Genomic DNA, 14,463 nt, shown 5'->3' with positions numbered 1-14,463 from the left:
GTCCTTGGACGGATCTGAGCAGGCAAAAGTTATATTCATGATTCACAGTAGACCTTCCTCCTCCCAAAGAGCAACAAAAACCTGTGCAACTTCTCAGGAAAGGAAAAAAAAAAAAGCACCGCCGCTAGAGCTTTTACTTGCTGTTGGCAGCGCGGCCAGCAGCCAAGTCACGAGCAATCTTGGAAAAGTGGACGCCGAACTCGGTGGTGATCTGGAGCTCCTTCTCGGAGGGTTGGCGGGAGCCGTCACCGTTGGTGAAGGTGCCGGGGCCCCAAGGGCTGCCACCACGGGGCTCAGAGTTGTCAAAGAGCAGGGGCGAAGTGTAGCCGACGGGCACAAAGATGCCGCCGTGGTGGACGACAAAGCTCAGGGCGCTCTGGATGGTGGTCTCCTGGCCACCACCGAGGTTGCCAGTCGAGGTGAAGAAGCCGAAGGGCTTGCCAACGAGGGCACCCTTAGACCAGAGGCCGCCAGTCGCGTCGAACAGAGCCTTGACCTGCGAAGGGAAGGCGCCATAGCGAGTGGGGAAGCCAATCAGGAAGGCGTCCGCCTCGGCGAGGTCGGCAGCCTGGATGACGGGCACCTCGGCCTTCTTGGCAGGAGCGTGCATCTTGCCAAGGATATCGTCCGACAGGGTCTCGGCGACCTGCCAGAGCTTGACGTCGACGCCAGCAACAGTGGCGGCGCCTGAACACGGGGAGAAGTGCAAAAAACAAAAAACAATTCTCAGTAAGTTGACATTTTCAAGCAGGTTGAAGCACACCAAAGCAATAGTATAGTCGTCAGAAACTTACTCTTGGCGATGGTATCGGCGAGCTGTTAGAGATTCAATCAAAAAGCACACCAACGAGATCAGGTGAGTAAACAACGGACAGGCATTTTTTTTTTTTTTTTTTTTTTTTTTTTGTGTGTGGGTTTTCACAGATCGTGCATTCAAATCTTTCACATCCTGCAATGAGATCGCAATCACGCACATATTTTTTTTAATGATAGTATTTTTTCAAAGCGAGTCATTGCAATGCAATCTCATTCGCTCTTGGTTTTCGCATCACAGTTTGATTTTTTTTTTTTTGGTTGTTTCACAGTCGCGACTTCAACTGAGCAAACGCAGTCAGACGAGTCAGACTAGTTCCGCACTCCCACCTCCCCCTTCTTTCATTCAAGTTAGTCACCATTCATTCAATAGCATTGGCAAAGTTGAATGCGCTGTTGTTTGAATGCACTGTTGTTGTTCGACGTCCGCATTTGGCGAAAAACAAACTGTTTTTTGTTTTGTTGGCGCAATCTTAAAACGCCGTTTCTTTTTGGTGAAGATTTTGAACGCTTTTTTGAATGGCGACACAGTGCGAATCAGCAACCAAACAAAGATGAAGATGAAGATGAAGAAGATGACGATGATGGTTGAAACGCGGGAGCGAAGTGTTGCAGAAGGAAGGAAAAAAGAAGAAGAAGAAGAAGACGTAGAAGAAGAAAAAAGCGAAAAAAAAAAAAATGACACTGTGACAAGGACGAGCGATCGCGAGCAATAGAGCGAGCGAGAGAGAGAGAGAGAGAGTAAGAGAGTTAGAGAGAGTTAGTAAGAGCTCTGTACCTTGGCGACGTGGCCGTAAGTCGAGTAGTAAATCACAAACACCTTGACCATGGTTGAATTCTTATTTGTTCAATACAAAAAGACTGACAATTCCAAAAGCGAAACGTTGGCCCTTTTTGAAGGGGGACGGTTTTTTTAATAGAAGAAAATCCTCCGTGATCGCAATCATTGTAAGTTTGTTTTGGGGGGAAAAAACAGTAAACACAATCACGGAAACGGAAGGTTGGCGTGAACAATGAATTTTGATCACGACGACGATGATGATGATGGAAAAATGACCGACACGGAGGGAGGAGAAGGACGGAAGAAGGACGGACGAACAGGAATGGCATTGAAGGTGTTGGATCTGGATTGGCAAGATCAGGACCGAGCACGCACTCGAGCTGCCTAGGATGGAAGGGAGGTGCAACCACACTCGATGGATTCGTCCTGGTTGACGGGTGCTATAATCGTGGGGCGAAAAACGAGCTGTCCTCGCAGAACGAACAAGATTGGTATCCCGGTCAAGTCAGCGATCGCGAATTCAACTGCACAGCCGACAAACCACCAAGCTCGAGGTCTGATGCCTTGGATGTCATCTCGTTGAGTGTGCGCCGAAGATGCTTTTGCTCGTCAAGCCAGGTGCATGATGAAGACCTCAGACCGCACTTTGTGTTTCAAAGCTCCGTTTCACTTTTTGCACCTTGGTGATCTCTGCAATGAATCACTGTGCACTTTTCACTTTGAATAATGTAATATTTTACATTTTCTAATTTTGTTTGTTGACTTGCTTTCAATCTCAGACAACACTCATTCTTTTACGTCATCCAAACAGCAAAATTCACAGCTTTTAGCAGAATGGCTGACGCTTCTCCATCTGCTGCTGCTGCTGCCGCTTCACCGTCTCGCTCATCGGCGCAGTCGCCATCGCAGACCAGCAAGCAGCAACAGCAGCAACAGCAGCTCGAAGCGCGGCGGCAGCACCAGTTCGCGCAGGATCGCCCCACAGCCACAGTTGGCAGCGCGTCATCCAACTACGAATGGGCGACCGACACTGCCGTCCCGCGCCCGTCCGACTCGTGCGTCATTGCGTGCATCGTTTTTGTTGGTCTTTTGTCATTGCTGTTGCTCGCCGATGAGCCTTTGGGAAAAAAAGGGGGGGGGGAAGCCAGCTAGTTTGACAGTGCGGCCGCGCGTACTCCCGACTTCCACCCGAGTCTCCGGTCTCTGACTCACGTTGCACTCGATTGTCATTGATCTTTGCATTGTGATTCTGTTGGCTGGGGTGTCAGATGGACGACGGCCGAGAAAACAAAGAGCATTGAACGGCTCGTTCCGATGTAAGTTTTTCATTCATGCTGTACGAAGCCTTGTCAGCCCCTCTGAAGCATGTCCCAAAGAGATCAAAGAGATCAAAAATGGGGGTCTGTATTTAATCTTGTCATTGACTAGCGGGTAAATTTCGCAGGTACTTTCAACAGCTCATGACTGGATGCGGTCAGACACCTTGTTCCAACCCGAATTGCGCAGGATTTCCTGGTATGGTGACACTGAGTTTTTTTTTTTGTTTTGGTGGTATGGAATCTCGGTTGTCTGACTTTGGTTCCGATGGCACGATGGTGTGTTGCAAACAGATCGCGCGCGACTCGATCCAAATGCCAGCGCTGCTCTGGCCATCAATCTTGCCTCGACGCATGGAGAGTACGCGCTGTGCCCTCGTTTTGGACTTCCAAAAGTCACAAGTACAATTCACTCTCTCGTGGAATGCGCCATCCATTGCCTGCATTTGCAGTCTTTCCTTGTTCGCGGTCGTGTTTTTGTTTTCTCAAGTCGTTTTCTTCCTCTCTTCGTTCGACAGACTTCAACGCAGCCGATTTGACGAACGAATTTCAACGTGCGGTGCAAGACAACTCCTTTTCCAAATTCCTTAGCGTCGTATGGACCCACTTTTCCGATCCCGAGCTTTTGGGTGGCAGTTTTCTCAAGGCAAGGCGATTGTTCTATTTGTCGTTGAATGAATGGACGCGCACTCTTGTTGCTCATTCCCCTCTCGCTCACTCTCGTCACTCGATCAGTCTCCCATCCCCATCTTGCCTGCGTGCCCCGTGGATTGCGACGGACTTCGACGAGCGTACTCGACCACTTTCGAAACACCTCGGGAAAACGTGCACAACACATTCACCAACTCGATCTCGCAGATGCTGGACAACACCAAGCTACTCATTGAAAGAGTTGGCGCGCAGATCAAGCCTCACCACTTGAACGCCCTTGTCGTCATCTTGGAGGTGAGTAGTCGCGGAGAGATGAATGCTTTGCGATTTCCCTTTCCTCCGACTCTAGCTTGTCACGGCGCTTGATTTTTCTTGTTCGTTGATAATTGCTGCTGCTTGTATGTACAGCACCCGATCCTGTCAGAAGTGTCCAGCTACGCAGTCATCCTGCCTCGGCTGTGCGAGTGCGTTGCGCTTTTGCCGGGGTATCTTCAGCGCCTTCTCACGACCTGGGTGTCTGAGCTTCCGCTCAATTCGATTCGAACTCTTTTGCACAATGTCGGCATGTTTCTGGGTGTTCGCGAGTCTGCCCCTTCGTTTGAAGATTACCACGTCCAAAATGCTACCAAGATGATTGGCCTGATCTGTATGTTGCCTTGGTCACATTCGAGTGCTGTTTGAGGCATTTTCTAATCCTTCCTTTTTGACCCTCCCACTGATGGACGTTTGCGCAGATGATGCGAATGCTCGTCGAGCAGAAGTACTCAAGCTGCCGTCTCTGCCCATTCAGCAGTTCTACAATGACCACATCAGCGAAGGCCTGGAACTTCGCGGCAATCTCATCAATTGGCAACGAGGCACAGGGTGAGTGTTTGACTGCAGCGTGATGAATCATTACCCTGCGCGAGCATCTCACATTGCGATCATTTCGAAACAGATTTACTTTTTGCCACTTCCCGTTCGTCATCACTGCCACTGCAAAGTATAATCTTCTGGCAGAAGAAAGCTACATGATCCAGAGCAAGCGCCATACGGTAAAACTTCCGGACCTGGCTGTGATTTTGAGGTCTTTCATCTCACGAAAGTGTGCAATTCATTGCCCCGTTCCAGGACGCGTTTTTCAACAGCATCTTCTCCGAGGCACAAGATCCTTATTTGAGAGTACTTGTTCGTCGAGATCACATCATCGAGGACGTCCTTCTGCAGGTACATATGCGCACAGGACACACATAAAGTGGGTGTGTTGGAGTTTTTTGCCTTGGTGCTCACCCATCCCACTCCCCTTTCCCGTTTTGTACCGCAGCTATCACACAAGGATCCCTCGCAACTCAAACATCGCCTTCGAGTTCGCTTTGTCGACGAAGAAGGTGTTGATGAAGGAGGCGTGCAGAAGGAATTTTTTCAACTCATTTTCCGCGACATCCTGGCTCCAAAGTTTGGTACAGGCACCGTTCTTGCAGCCATTGACATACGTGTTAGACTTGACCATCTGGGCGTCATCTCACTTTTATAATGTGTTTCCTGCGCAGGCATGTTCGAGTACGAAGAAGAAACGCGAAACATGTGGTTCCGCAAAGCCATCGACGACACACTCCAAGGAGAGTATGTGCTTGTCGGGCTATTGATTGGCCTTGCTATCTACAATCGAGTCATGCTGGACTTGCATTTCCCCCTGGTCATTTACAAGAAGCTCCTGGGCAAGCCCGTGACCTTTGCCGATTTGCAAGTCGCTCAGCCGGTACGAGTTGTTGGGTGACGTATTGGTTTTGAGGCGCGTTGATACTAAATTCCTGCACTTCCGACACAGGCGCTTGCTCATGGCCTGCAGGAGCTACTCGAGTATGACGGTGATGTGGAGGCCACGTTTTGTCGCACCTTCCAACTGTCATACGACGTATTTGGTGCGACGAAAACGCACGATCTGAAGCCAAACGGAGACAGCATTCCTGTGACGAATGAAAACCGCCACGGTGAGTGTGCTTTTGGGTCGTCCCTCCTCTCCTACGTGCTTCAATCCGTTAAAACTGAAATGTCCCGCCACAGAATTTGTTCAGTTGTACACGGACTGGCTTCTCAACACGTCGATTGCGGCATCATTCAACGAATTCAAGCGCGGCTTTGACATGGTGACGGCCGATACTGCAATCACGGTGAGACTTTGGTGCTATTTCTTTGTGTTGTTCTACTTTTATTGGCCGGCGCTCACGATGTGATTGCGGTGAATTTTGGCGCTTGCAGCTCTTTTCACCCGAGGAACTGGAGATTCTGATTTGTGGCGAGCCCAATTTTGACTTTCACTCTCTGGAAAATGCAACCGAGTACGACGGCGGCTTTGACAAGGATTCTCCAGTCATTCGGTAGGTCTCATTTCTGGCGGGGAAGGGAGAGAGAAAGAGTCCACACGCCACCCACGCTGCGACATCTTGTCTCACGTTCGTCACGCTCTACAGTTTCTTTTGGGAAGTCGTGCACGACATGTCTGAAGAGGAAAAGAAGCGATTGCTGTTTTTCGCGACGGGATCCGATCGAGTCCCTGTTGGTGGCCTGTCCCATCTCAATTTGACCATTGTGCGCAACGGCACCGATGCTGAACGGTACGTTTTGAATCCAGGCTGGTGATTTTGCAGATTCAACTGTGGTGCTCGCTGACTTTCATCTTTTTTTCATTCGAACAATTAGCCTCCCAACCGCCCATACGTGCTTCAACGTGCTAATGCTCTCAGAGTACCCGACAAAAGAAAAGCTCAAGGAGCGACTCTTGACGGCCATCGAGAATTCGGAAGGATTTGGATTGATGTAAAACTTGTCAACAATCCATTCAAATGATGTTTTTTTTTTTCCCAGACCACTCCATTTAAAATTTACACGAAAACTCTCCACTTGACCAAAAAACAAAACAAAAACAAAAACAGCGACACTCGTCATTGAATGGCGGAAACGATCGACCGGCAAAGGTGGGCCATCTGGGCAGCGCTGCTAACGGTGCCAGCGACCATCCATGCGATTTATCGCCGATTCACCGTCGCGCTGCTTCGCATGTTCCCCATGAACGACACCAATTTCTATAGTGAAGGAATAGCAGCGGACGGCCAAACTGTAAAAATTCCGAGGCGTCACTTTGGCTGCGAAATGCTCAAAAGTCGCTTGTTTGTGGCGGTTGTGCTGGCTGCCTCCGCAACGGCGCATGCATTCGCTTGTATTGCCATTCAATCTCTGTTCTTTCAGTCCATGCTCGAATCGCCGGGTCCGCTGCTGCGCGGCGACAATTCGCAGCAGGACGAAATAAACGCCGAAGGGTTCGCGCGCAGCGTTCATCTTGAGCAGGACACCCATTCCGTCTCAGCCCCCGCCGCGATGCACCTGCTGGCACCCCTAGTCATCTTATTCGCAGTCCTACATGTTATCTGCATCCTATTGGTCTCTCAAGCCTGGGCGGCCTCTCCCAGGAGCTATCCCGGAATTCACCTGGAATGCCAAGCCTGGCGCCATGCCGTTCTGGCCGGGGCTCTTGACGCCATCGTGATAATCGACAGGCACGGGTAAGTTGAAGGTGGTGCAAATGAGTTATGGGTGCTGGCTTGTTGTTGGTGCGAGCAAGGACAGAGTAGGCCCAAAGCGAAGACTATTGTAGAGCCGTGGGAGGTGTTTGGAGAACACCATCGAATGACGGAGGCATTTCATAAGGCTAACCCGAACAAGCCTACTCGGGAAAGTGCCAAACGCAAGAAGCGCTAGTGCTTTGGGAATGTCTCGAAAGGGGGGGAAAGAAAGGCGGAGTGTTATGGATTGATGTGTATCTGTATTTGGAGTGTGTTCACTCGTCGCTTTGTATAAGTGAAGTCTCTTGTTTCCCTATCATCACTCTCATCATCAACCCATTACTCGTATCTTCGTGGAAGGATCTCTGATCATAACACAAAAGGCCTTTTGTTAGGGTCATCATCGAGTGGAGCCCGAGCGCGGAAACAATGCTTGGTTGGAGCCGTCAAGAAGCAGTGGGTCGCATGCTGTGCGATCTCATCATTCCCGAGCAGGCTCGAGAAAGCCACCGGAACGGAATGACCAAGTGCCTTAGAGAGGGAGACGGGCCATTCCTGCACACGCATGTCGATACCGAGTCGCTTTGCAAGCACTCTGGCAAGCTTCCGGTGCGCATTTCCATTAAGCGTTTTCGCCAAGACAACGATCTTTGCTTTATCGGATTTATCAAAGACATAACGGACAAGCGACAGCGACAGATTGTCGAGCAGGAAGCCATCTTGACGTTGAACGCTGCGAAGGTGGCCAACAACCGGTTTTTGTGCAACATGTCGCACGAGCTGAAAACCCCACTCAATGGCATTATGGGCATGGCGCAATGCCTTTCGAACGTGATCACAGATGAGCAACAGATCGAATGGCTGCAAATGCTCATGGACTCTGGCGCTTCGCTCGTCGAAAACGTGAACGACATTCTCCTCCTGTCCACGATCAACTCCAACGAGGTCGAGCTCAAGATGTCGCGGTTTTCGCTGCGCGATGTACTCGTGGAGCAACTCGACAAACTTCGGCCGCGCGCACAAGCCAAGCAGCTGCCTCTGCCCTTTTCAGTCGATGAGAATGTTCCAGACATGGTGGTGAGCGATCGCTCTCTTATCGAGCAGATTCTGTCTCGCATCCTGCGAAACGCCATCAAGTTCACCTCGGAGGGTTCGGTGCAGGTCCACGTACAGCTGGACTCGAATGCGGCCAGTAAAAGTGGAGGTGCTCGGCTGCTGCAGCCCATGACGTCCAAAACACAAATGGAGGACGTTGCTCAAGCTTCCACGTCGGGGTTCATCCCGTATGCACGCTATAATTCCATGGACGAGTCCCAGGAGCAGACGCACCAACCTGCAAAGGACCCTGCCCAAGAAGCTGCCGCTCCGAAAATTGAAGTGTCCATCCCGACCAGTATTCGGATACAAGTCACAGACACTGGCATCGGCATGAGCGAGCTCACGTTGTCGAGGGTGTTTGAGCGCTTCTTCCAGGCCGACTCGTCCGCTGATCGCAAGTACGGCGGGATGGGGAGCGGCTTGGCCATCTGCAAAGGGTTGATCGAGCTTCTCAACGGTGCCATCCAAGCTTCGAGCGTTGAAAACCAAGGCACGACCATTTCGATCGTGCTGCCCTTCAACCTTGCGCTCCCATCACCACCGACTCTGCCCGATGAGGTGGTCACCAAATCACCGCTTGCGGCGGTTCAGGACAATTCGGTTCGGATCGAGGGAGCTGCTGCTGAGGGTTTGTCCACCACTCTTCCTGCGCCGAGTATGGATTTTTCAGCCACTGCCCAGGCCGAATCATCGAATGGAATGCAGCCTGGGTCACACTTGGTCTCCGGTCCACTCACGCCCGACCCCACCGATGAAGCGCAGCCTTTGGCAGCATCGACTTCTTTGCCGCCTGAATCCACCTCCCGCACTATTGTTCCTGTCCCTGCTGTAAATCCAGACGTCGAGTGTCCATCCTGCTCCAGCCCGGCTCATCCTATTCAGAGGGCACTCCGAAAGATGGGACCGTCCCCGCAGCGTGCTCGCATTTTGGTCGTTGACGACAACAATGTCAATCAAAAGGTCGTTGTTACCATCCTCGACAAGCTGGGGTTCCGAACCCACTCGGCATTCAATGGGCAAGAGGCGCTCGACATGATGGACGAACACGAGTACGATGTCGTGTTGATGGATTGCCAGATGCCAGTGCTCGACGGCTACGAAGCGACAAGGCGGTTGCGCGCGCGCGAGCATGGCACGAATCGTCACATCACCGTCATTGCAGTCACAGCCAACGACGTGCCAGAGGATGCCGAGCTCTGCCTCGCGGCGGGCATGGACCACTACTTGCCAAAGCCCGTCAATCAGGCCAGTCTTTTGGGCCTACTTGCCGATTGGATGCACGAGTTGCCGGAAGAATGATGGGGTTTTGTGTTTGTTTCGCAGTTCAGTGACCATTGTTGGAAAATACAAAAAAAAATCACCTTGCAAGATTGGTTTGCCATCGTTGCCTTCCGTCTCTGTCTCTCAAGCAGCAAATAAAAAGGGTCGATAACATATCGCACACCCAAAAAACCATAGCGAGAGTCGCTCTCGGGTTTACTTGGCAGCAGGGCGAGCCGCGTACGAGGCCAATCGCTTCTTCATGAAGGCAAGAGCCAAGTTTTGCGTGTTTTCGGAATAAGCATGGATGACGTGCGGAGGCGACGACACCTGGTCAGTCTCCATTCGGTTGAGGTAGGTGGCGCAAAGAACGGCCGCTGGGATCTGCAATCTCAATAAAACAGAAAAAGAAAATCAAAGAATGAGAAAATGCTCAAATCTTGCAATTTCGTCAAACAACTGTTGCCATCCCCTCTGCACTCACCTTCAAGTGCCAAGTGAACGCGGCAAACTCGAGAGACTCCATCTCCATGTTGACCACGCCCTTGGCTTGGGCTTTGCTAAAGAAGGCAAACTTGGCGTCCTGGGGATACTCGCAAATGGCGCCGTCAAGGCGTGCTTGACCTGGTTGATGCAAGGGGGGTTGTAGAAGTGACAAGTTAGTATCACGCATTCGCCCGACCAAAAAAAAATCCAACACGAACGCGCAGTGCTCTCTCACCTTCGTAAAAGTCCTCCGCGCACATCGTCTTGCCAACAAGGACGTTCATTTCGGGTGTCTTGCAGGCAGCAATCTCGTCAAGGAGAGCGCGATCGAACTTGGCGTCACGGTAGATCTTGTTTCCCAGCACCTTGAGCGTGTGGAAGGGGTTGAGCTCGCCATCAAGCGCTTCTTCCGTAATGACAATCGTGCCGGCAGGAACGCCAATGCCACCCGAGCTGCCAATGCGCAAGTAAATCACTTCGGTGGCACCCGCGTAGTGCATCAGCTTTGTGATTTCGTGCAGCAAAATGGAAATGGATGGGATGCCCATTCCGTGCTGGTAAAACAAGAACGAAAAAGAAGACAAAATCATTGGTACACACAGCCGAGGTGAGCCACTCGAATGCGTCAGGGTGGTACCACGGTTTGGAGTCATCGCGCACACTTACGCTGACGGAAATCACAGGTCCAACCTTGTACAGGCAGTACCGATCCGTGCGCGAAACGTCGGCAATGGCTGCACCCACCGGCAGAGTGATGCCCAGCTCCTCTGCGACGCGCTTGGCAAACTCCAGCATGCGGTTGTTGCTTCCACCCATGCACACAAACTAGTGTCAAAGGAAGCAGTTTCAAGGTGAGCACAAGATGAGAATGCGAGCACAGCTGGAACTGATAAGTCAGGCCACCTTCCCCTTTGCCCCCTCTCCCAACCACTCCGATACAACCTCCGATGTCCTTATCATAGTCGTCCAGCTGATGCACAATCATCATCGTCATCATACGCAACAATCTTTTTTTGCTGTGTGCGCGATGAAGGACAGCCTCGTTCTTACCTTGACGTCGCCAAACATGGCCTTAAAGTCCATGCTGGTGTCGAGGCCCAAGTGGTACAGGAAATCGACATCGAGCTTGACGACGTGCGGATTGTCCAGTGCAATCGACCTGCAGCGAACAGCCAGTCAGAGGCATTGGTCAGACACGACAAAATCCCCAAAAACCAAAAAAAAAAAAAAAAAAAAAAAAAAAGATAGTGTGAAGACGTAAGCCCACTGATCAGTTCTCATGAGGGCGGTGCGGGGTGGGATGATGGGAGTGAGTGCGTACGATGTCAGTCCGGCAGCATGGTGCGCAGCAGCAGCGGCGACGGCGGTGGCGTTGGACGCGAGTTGCAGCGGCGCGTTGGGCAGCACAGAGTCCTTGCGAAGCAGTGGATTCATGGTGGTTTGAAGAAGCAAATCGAAACAGTACAGTTGTGATAAAGACGACTGAGCTCATTCGCAACACTCAGCATAGAATGATTTATGTATGGCAGCAAAATGGTAAACGTTCTTGGATGATGGAGATTGTTCATAGCATCAGTCCCCCTTTCATTTTTGGCGCGCTTTTTTTGACGCTCGCGCACACAACGCGAATTTTCGGTCTTGGAGTTTCCACAATAATCCTCCACTTTCCATACTTTGACTCGCGCTGCGTTTGGATTTTTTTTGTTGCAGTTGGATGGAACCAGAGGACGGAATGGCGGAAGGGGCGCCACTGGGATCGGACGACCTGGACGATGTGCGGCTGCTCACCAGCGATCACAGCAATCCCGGCACTGACGACATGGATGCCACCGTCAGTCCCGCGCTGCTGATACCCGTAGCCCCACAACGGCGGACGTCGCCACGAGAGCGCAGATTGCAAAGCCCAGCCAAGCCAGCTCCAGTCCATCGTCATCCTGCTGCCAATCGCCCAAAGCTCAAAGCTCACCCAGACCCAGACCCAGACCCACACCCAGACCCGGCCCAACAAGACGATCGCCCAGACCCAGACGAGCACAATCCCGCGCAAGAACAAGAGACGGCAGACCAAGATCGGACGCAGCAGCAGTTGGCGCCATGGCCAGTGCTGCGCAATTGGGCGCGCGAGTACAAGGCAACCACCGAGCTGTCGTGGATTCAGGTCTTTGACAAGTTTGGCATTGCCTACGACGAGAACTTTCTGCAGTACTTGGCGCCATGCCATACTCGAGGACCATCGCTGCGTGAAAACTCGTACTCGATCGTGCTGTATCAGAAGTTGAACGAAGCGAGGAATTTGCTCAAAGCGGACAGCGAAAGTTCCGAGTACGAGTGCGATCAAGATGAGGACGACGATGATGAAGACGATGATGAAGACGATGAAGATGCAGAAGAAGAAGAAGAAGAAGAAGAGGAGGAGGAGGAGGAGGAAGACAAAGGGAATCAACTATTCGACCTCAGCGACAGCCAAACCCGTCAACGCGGCGGGAAGAAGAAGACCTCAAGAAGCTCGTCTACCAGGAGGAAGAGGAGGAGGAGGAAGAGGACGAAGCGACAACGAGGGACTCGACCGCCCTCCGATTCGGCCGAGGCAGCTCCATTGCGATGCAACCCACCGCCGAAACCACTCAAGACGCACATCCAAGCCCTCGGCGTGGACTGCCTCATGCAAGTATTTTCGTTCTTGTCTGTTGTGGATTTGTGCCGAGCAGCACAGACATGTCGTAGCTGGCGAGATTTGTGCTCGCAGCCGTTTTTTGTAAGTCGGCATCAAACTGTGAGCTCGTTCTGCTTTCGTCCTTCTTTTGCTCACAATCCTCTCGCTTCTTCCATCACTCCGCATCATCCTGCTCTCTCTAGTGGCGTCGCGTTCATCTGAATCTGATGGACACTCGCGTTACCAGCTGGCAACGCTTCAAAGATCGAGTCGTCAACACCCTCCTCCAATTAACCTTGGAAGCTGTCCCGTGGCAGGAGCACGACCCCCGCTCGGACAATCTCGAGGCCTTGATTCCGCATCTCGCGCAGTGTTCTCGACTACATACCCTCAAACTCTCGCACGTTCCATACTACTTTGTCGAGGCCGCATCGGCACACTTGTCCAACATCCGCGTCATGCACATGGATGGGATTATTTTTACGTTAGAAGAGCGGCTGGAAGAGGATCAAGACCCCGAACCCGCAGCCGATTTCCGCCACAACTCGCAACCCAATCCCAAGGCTCGCCCTCCAATCAGCAATTCATCCGTTAATACTTCCTTCATTTCTGCGCCCATTGGCATGCTTGATGTCGGAAAATTCGGAAACTGGGACGGTTTGCGTGAACTTTGTTTGATTGGAGACGAGGCCTTCACCCTGCCGCCCTTTTCTTTTTCTGGTGGACTGAATGCTTTAGGGTTGCTAAAGCATATCGAAGTCTTGGTAAGACGCTGCCTCGTTTTTTTGGCAGGCTTTAATTGCCAGGTGGTGTGCTGACTGTGTCTGTTGTGTCTTTGTCCAAATTGTACAGGCAATCGCACCGCTGGTCGGCGCACGGCCCGAGGACTTTCGGTTTTTGGCCGATCTCACCAGTCTGCGGACGCTCGCTCTCGGAGAATGCACGACATGGGATGCAAGCGTCTTTTTGTCCCTGTCGCGCCTTAGTCTGTTGGAAAGCCTTAGCCTGGAAGGCGGTGGTCGGCTGGACGACGATTCACTTTTTCTGTCGCTTCAAGATCTTCCACAGTACGTACGAATCGCTGACCATACTCAATCGCCCTCCTGTCTTCAATGCTCACTTTTTTTTTCTGTTGGTACCCGACAGCCTTCAAAAATTACAGCTGCACATGTTCTGCTTCCCGCGAAGCTTTAGTGCCTGCCTACCCAGCTTGAGGTCTCTGTCGTTTCTATCCGTCCAGCCAGGAGGGCACACCGTGTCCGAGTACATGGCGTCAGCGACGAACTGCTTGAACGCTTGCGTTCAGATGGAAACGTCAGCATTGACTGCGCTGCATTGGGGCGTGGCTGCGCCCTCGTCCGACGACGACTGGTCGTTGCGGTTTGATAACAGTGCTGCGGACACGGGCGGGCCGCCGTTTTCCTCAGCGACGCTGGCCCTCGGACCGGATGCGACTTCGTCCAGAGCGACGCGTGTGGCAGCGGCTTGCGCACTACCGGTGTCAAAGGATGGTGCGTCGTTTTCCATTCGCGAGCCGTATACGTGGCTGGCATTGTTTCCTGACGCGAACGAAGGGCATAGCCGCGCCACGAGGAGCACTGCTGGGCAGTTGCTAGACCCTACCAGCGTTCGTCTCCCAGGGACGCTGGATCTCAACAAGCTGGTCGATTTGCTCCAGGCAAACTTGCCCAATGTGCTGGTCGATGTGTACTCTCTCGATCGCTTCGAGCCCTGTGATTCCGCTTGAGCGAGTCATGCGGGTCTGCTCCTGTTCCTCCTGTTCCAATGTTGCCTTTAATATAACTATGAACCCTTTCGTTTGAATCTGCACAACTTTAGGAATGAATGAAAAAGGAAGAGCAAATC

At 51.9% G+C, this 14,463-nt stretch overlaps 5 protein-coding genes across 5 annotated transcripts; 3 read left to right on the top strand and 2 right to left on the bottom strand.

Moving 5' to 3' along the window:
* Nucleotides 1–13: 13 nt before the first annotated feature.
* Nucleotides 14–1,680, bottom strand: CAOG_05968 (flavoprotein wrbA). Its single transcript, XM_004345508.2, has 3 exons — nt 1,592–1,680; nt 795–816; nt 14–687 (listed from the first exon to the last, which is right to left on the bottom strand). The coding sequence occupies exons 1-3, from the start codon at nt 1,640–1,642 to the stop codon at nt 134–136; spliced, it is 627 nt and encodes a 208-aa protein (XP_004345558.1). The 5' UTR covers nt 1,643–1,680; the 3' UTR covers nt 14–133.
* Nucleotides 1,681–2,390: 710 nt separating this feature from the next.
* CAOG_05967 (ubiquitin ligase E3A) lies at nt 2,391–6,426 on the top strand. The gene is made up of 17 exons (XM_004345507.2): nt 2,391–2,649; nt 2,863–2,910; nt 3,039–3,109; nt 3,205–3,312; nt 3,429–3,556; nt 3,646–3,855; nt 3,970–4,207; nt 4,296–4,425; nt 4,499–4,595; nt 4,672–4,767; nt 4,865–5,000; nt 5,091–5,299; nt 5,369–5,531; nt 5,605–5,711; nt 5,800–5,918; nt 6,012–6,155; nt 6,241–6,426. Exons 1-17 carry the CDS (start codon nt 2,429–2,431, stop codon nt 6,359–6,361), a joined length of 2,346 nt encoding a protein of 781 aa, XP_004345557.2. The 5' UTR covers nt 2,391–2,428; the 3' UTR covers nt 6,362–6,426.
* A 63-nt stretch (nt 6,427–6,489) lies between these two features.
* Nucleotides 6,490–9,566, top strand: CAOG_05966 (response regulator receiver domain-containing protein; the record flags this gene model as incomplete). Its single annotated transcript, XM_004345506.2, has 3 exons — nt 6,490–6,657; nt 6,787–7,100; nt 7,496–9,566. The coding sequence occupies 3 exons, from the start codon at nt 6,490–6,492 to the stop codon at nt 9,495–9,497; spliced, it is 2,484 nt and encodes an 827-aa protein (XP_004345556.1). The 3' UTR covers nt 9,498–9,566.
* CAOG_05965 (uridine phosphorylase 1) lies at nt 9,502–11,417 on the bottom strand. The gene is made up of 6 exons (XM_004345505.2): nt 11,266–11,417; nt 10,995–11,103; nt 10,611–10,769; nt 10,180–10,498; nt 9,943–10,082; nt 9,502–9,842 (listed from the first exon to the last, which is right to left on the bottom strand). Exons 1-6 carry the CDS (start codon nt 11,376–11,378, stop codon nt 9,675–9,677), a joined length of 1,008 nt encoding a protein of 335 aa, XP_004345555.1. The 5' UTR covers nt 11,379–11,417; the 3' UTR covers nt 9,502–9,674.
* Nucleotides 11,418–11,539: 122 nt separating this feature from the next.
* Nucleotides 11,540–14,427, top strand: CAOG_05964 (hypothetical protein). The gene is made up of 4 exons (XM_004345504.2): nt 11,540–12,699; nt 12,801–13,361; nt 13,450–13,664; nt 13,744–14,427. Exons 1-4 carry the CDS (start codon nt 11,659–11,661, stop codon nt 14,342–14,344), a joined length of 2,418 nt encoding a protein of 805 aa, XP_004345554.2. The 5' UTR covers nt 11,540–11,658; the 3' UTR covers nt 14,345–14,427.
* The last annotated feature ends 36 nt before the right edge of the window (nt 14,428–14,463 follow it).

This window comes from Capsaspora owczarzaki (assembly GCF_000151315.2).
Source record: "Capsaspora owczarzaki ATCC 30864 unplaced genomic scaffold supercont2.10, whole genome shotgun sequence".
Lineage (NCBI taxonomy): Eukaryota > Filasterea > Ministeriida > Capsasporidae > Capsaspora > Capsaspora owczarzaki.
The sequence above is the reverse complement of the archived record's forward strand: the minus strand, read 5'-3'. Positions and strand labels throughout refer to the sequence as shown.

Coding starts and splice junctions, on each gene's coding strand:
- CAOG_05967 (XM_004345507.2), top strand. CDS start 2,429: ATGGCTGACGCTTCTCCATCTGCTGCTGCTGCTGCCGCTTCACCGTCT. Junction 3,313..3,428: donor TGGACTTCCAAAAGTCACAA/GTACAATTCACT, acceptor TTCGTTCGACAG/ACTTCAACGCAGCCGATTTG. Junction 4,768..4,864: donor TCGAGGACGTCCTTCTGCAG/GTACATATGCGC, acceptor TTTGTACCGCAG/CTATCACACAAGGATCCCTC.
- CAOG_05965 (XM_004345505.2), bottom strand. CDS start 11,378: ATGAATCCACTGCTTCGCAAGGACTCTGTGCTGCCCAACGCGCCGCTG. Junction 10,770..10,994: donor CCATGTTTGGCGACGTCAAG/GTAAGAACGAGG, acceptor CTTTGACACTAG/TTTGTGTGCATGGGTGGAAG. Junction 10,083..10,179: donor CGCGGAGGACTTTTACGAAG/GTGAGAGAGCAC, acceptor TGCATCAACCAG/GTCAAGCACGCCTTGACGGC.
- CAOG_05968 (XM_004345508.2), bottom strand. CDS start 1,642: ATGGTCAAGGTGTTTGTGATTTACTACTCGACTTACGGCCACGTCGCC. Junction 817..1,591: donor CTTACGGCCACGTCGCCAAG/GTACAGAGCTCT, acceptor AATCTCTAACAG/CTCGCCGATACCATCGCCAA. Junction 688..794: donor CGCCGATACCATCGCCAAGA/GTAAGTTTCTGA, acceptor CCCCGTGTTCAG/GCGCCGCCACTGTTGCTGGC.
- CAOG_05964 (XM_004345504.2), top strand. CDS start 11,659: ATGGAACCAGAGGACGGAATGGCGGAAGGGGCGCCACTGGGATCGGAC. Junction 13,362..13,449: donor TAAAGCATATCGAAGTCTTG/GTAAGACGCTGC, acceptor CAAATTGTACAG/GCAATCGCACCGCTGGTCGG. Junction 13,665..13,743: donor TCGCTTCAAGATCTTCCACA/GTACGTACGAAT, acceptor GGTACCCGACAG/CCTTCAAAAATTACAGCTGC.